The 2,924-nt window shown below is 65.1% G+C and overlaps 1 protein-coding gene across 2 annotated transcripts in view; it reads left to right on the top strand.

Moving 5' to 3' along the window:
• Positions 1-1,806, top strand: part of TNNI2 (troponin I2, fast skeletal type) — a 2,489-nt gene extending 683 nt beyond the window's left edge. For both annotated transcript variants that reach the window (XM_019667321.1, XM_019667322.1), the window contains exons 2-8: positions 28-57; positions 242-248; positions 700-741; positions 842-970; positions 1,102-1,191; positions 1,275-1,451; positions 1,583-1,806. In XM_019667321.1, coding sequence (XP_019522866.1) covers positions 50-57; positions 242-248; positions 700-741; positions 842-970; positions 1,102-1,191; positions 1,275-1,451; positions 1,583-1,678 — 549 coding nt within the window. In that variant the 5' untranslated portion in view covers positions 28-49 and the 3' untranslated portion in view covers positions 1,679-1,806. The remainder of the gene's footprint in view (positions 1-27; positions 58-241; positions 249-699; positions 742-841; positions 971-1,101; positions 1,192-1,274; positions 1,452-1,582) is intronic.
• Positions 1,807-2,924: the final 1,118 nt, after the last annotated feature.

Raw genomic sequence — 2,924 nt, 5'->3', positions numbered from 1 at the left:
CCCCCCCCCCACCTTTCTCTCCTACAGGCTCTAAGCCCAGGACCTCAGGATGGGGGAGTAAGTGGAGTCCCCACCCCCAGTGCCCTTGCCACCCCTGTCCCCCCCACCCCTGGGCAGGGGTCTCTGCATCTCCCCAGCAGTGACCCCTGCCCACCCCGGCCATCTCCTGTCCCCACCCGCCCCAGCACATGGCCCTAACCTCTGTCTTTTCTCCCCTACCCCCGCCTGCCCTCCTGGACAGTGACGAGGTGAGTACCTTCTTGGGGTGAAACACAGAGGGAATGGGACCCCCACTTGGGATAGGTCAGGGGTCAGAGCTTCAAGGTCCAAGATGACACCCCACCCCCAGACACTGACGCAACAGAGGAAGTGGCAGCCGGTGCCTCCTGGGGCAGGGGAAGTGGGGCTGTGGCCTGGTCACCAGGGGGATCGCTTCTCCTTTCTGATTACTGCACCCCCTCACCCGGCCCTGCACCCGGCCCCCTCCCCAGTGCCTCTGAGACGTGGCTGCTTCTCCGCACCATGCAGGGTCGTGTCCTGGGCCTGGCCCCCCACCAGGGCCTCAGGGCTTCCTAGGCCCAGCTACCTCCTGAGCAGGACCCCCGGCCCGGGTGGGGAGTGTGAAAGGGATGTGGGGTTCTGTGAAGGCAGCCCTGACTGGCCCTGACTCTGCCTCCTTTCCCCCCTGCTCCCCTGCAGAAGAAAAACAGGGCCATGACGGCCCGCAGACAACACCTGAAGGTAGGTATTGTGGGGGGCGGGGGGCGGGGGGGAGGTCCCAGGGGGTCTGCCAGGCTGAGCCGCAGCCCCTCACCCGCACGCCCGCCCCTGCCTCGCGCAGAGTGTCATGCTCCAGATTGCGGCCACAGAGCTGGAGAAGGAAGAAAGTCGCCGGGAGTCGGAGAAGCAGAACTACCTGGCGGAGAACTGCCCCCCGCTGCACATCCCCGGCTCCATGGCCGAGGTGCAGGTACCCCGAGCCCCGAGCCGAGCTCCTGCCGGCTGCCTCAGCGTCCCCACCGGGCAAGAGGGTTCGTAGGGTGGTCGGGGCAGGTGGGTCTGGATGCCGGGACGGCCGCCCACCTGCACGCCCACCCCCAGGAGCTCTGCAAACAGCTGCACGCCAAGGTGGACAAGGCAGAGGAGGAGAAATATGACATGGAGATGAAGGTTCAGAAGAGCACCAAGGAGGTGAGAGGGGCACGGGGTGCGGGCGCCCCGCCCCGGTGGGCTCTGGCCCCCCGGCGCCCGCTCAGCCCTCCTCACCCCCTCAGCTGGAGGACATGAACCAGAAGCTGTTTGACCTGAGAGGCAAGTTCAAGAGGCCGCCGCTGAGAAGGGTGCGCATGTCGGCCGACGCCATGCTCAAGGCACTGCTGGGCTCCAAGCACAAGGTGTGCATGGACCTGAGGGCCAACCTGAAGCAGGTCAAGAAGGAGGACACAGAGAAGGTACGCCACGCCCCCGTCCCCACGGGGCTGACCCCACTGCCCCGGCCCCGGGAGCCCATTCACGGAGGGGGAGCCAAGGCTGAGGGTTCCTGGGGGGATGGGCCTGAGCCCTCTCTCCACCCCACGCCCAGGAACGAGACCTGCGTGACGTGGGTGACTGGAGGAAGAACATCGAGGAGAAGTCTGGCATGGAGGGCCGTAAGAAGATGTTCGAGTCTGAGTCCTAGGTTCCCTGCTGCCTGGTGGCCGGGGGGGTGCTCTGGGCTCCCAGCACAGAGTGCAGGAGAACAGGCCGACAGAGCCAGCCGGGAGGACCAGGCTCATCTCAGCTGTCAATAAAGGCTTCCAACCTCAAGACTGGTTTGCTGTGGTCCTGCCCCAGCCTCTTCCCACCGGCTGCCTGGGGCCTCTGGGTGCCCGCCGTGCTCTGGGAAGGCCCCATCCGACGGTGGCATGCCAGAGTTGTCAGCGGCGTGCCGGGGAAGCCCAGGATGAGGGCATGAGGGAGACACGCGTGGGCTTTGGGGATTTCAGGCCGGGTTGGGAAGGCCCTGATACTGGAATCCACCCAGCCCGCACCCCTGGGACTGAGTGGCGTGGTCAGCAGTCAGTTCCCGGGTGCTCTCCAGAGCTTTCTCTGGAGACAGATGGCCCGAGTCATGTCTGAGTAGGAGTTCTCAAAATGAGGTCATTTGTCCGTTTGCACAGCCATCAGAAGAGGCCCCACCCTCTCAGAGACCCTCTCCATATGACACAAGTCTAGCTGGGGGCCACGGCAGGCATGTAATGTGGGCGGCCCCCCATTTCTCTCAGGCTGCCTGTCTTAAGACCCCACACCCTCCCATAGGGGGCACACGAGAGCAGTCTTGGGTCAGGTGGTCCTCCCAAGGTGGCTTGTGCAGAGAGGACAGAAGCTGGCCCGGGTTGGGGTCTGCACCCCGCCTCCCCGGGATTGATGATTGGCCAAACTGGCCCCACACAGGCCCAGTGGGAGGGCTTGGGTCTCCTTTCTGCTCAGCCCCAAGGCCCTAGCCCACCTCACACATCAAGGGACGGATGAGGACTGTCACAGCAAGGTCGCGGCTGTCAGCCTCCCTTGTGATGGATGACGCAATGGCCCGCCCGCCAAGGTCCCTCTGCTCAGATCTTTGGTGGGGAGCCCGGGAGGCCAGGCCGGGGCTTGTGATGGAGAAGCTGTCTGTCCTGCCCTTGCCCTCTGGAGGTCCAGCGATTGATGTGCTGGGGCCGGAGATGGGAACTGCAGCTGCCTTCAGCCTTGGCTGCCTCGAGGATGGAGACACCCACGTCAGCTGGCGCCCTGACGGCCTTCACCGAGCACTGCTCCCAGCCCCGCTGCAGCCTGGGATCCGACTATGTCCTTTGAATCGCTCCCCACAGCCACTCCAACCAGGTGACCCTGCAGCCCAGGCTCAGACTCGTCAACTCCCCGGTCCCAGGCCTGCTGCTTGCTGC

This window comes from Hipposideros armiger, unplaced genomic scaffold, assembly GCF_001890085.2.
Source record: "Hipposideros armiger isolate ML-2016 unplaced genomic scaffold, ASM189008v1 scaffold_494, whole genome shotgun sequence".
NCBI lineage: Eukaryota > Metazoa > Chordata > Mammalia > Chiroptera > Hipposideridae > Hipposideros > Hipposideros armiger.
This window is presented reverse-complemented; position numbering and strand designations above follow the sequence as displayed.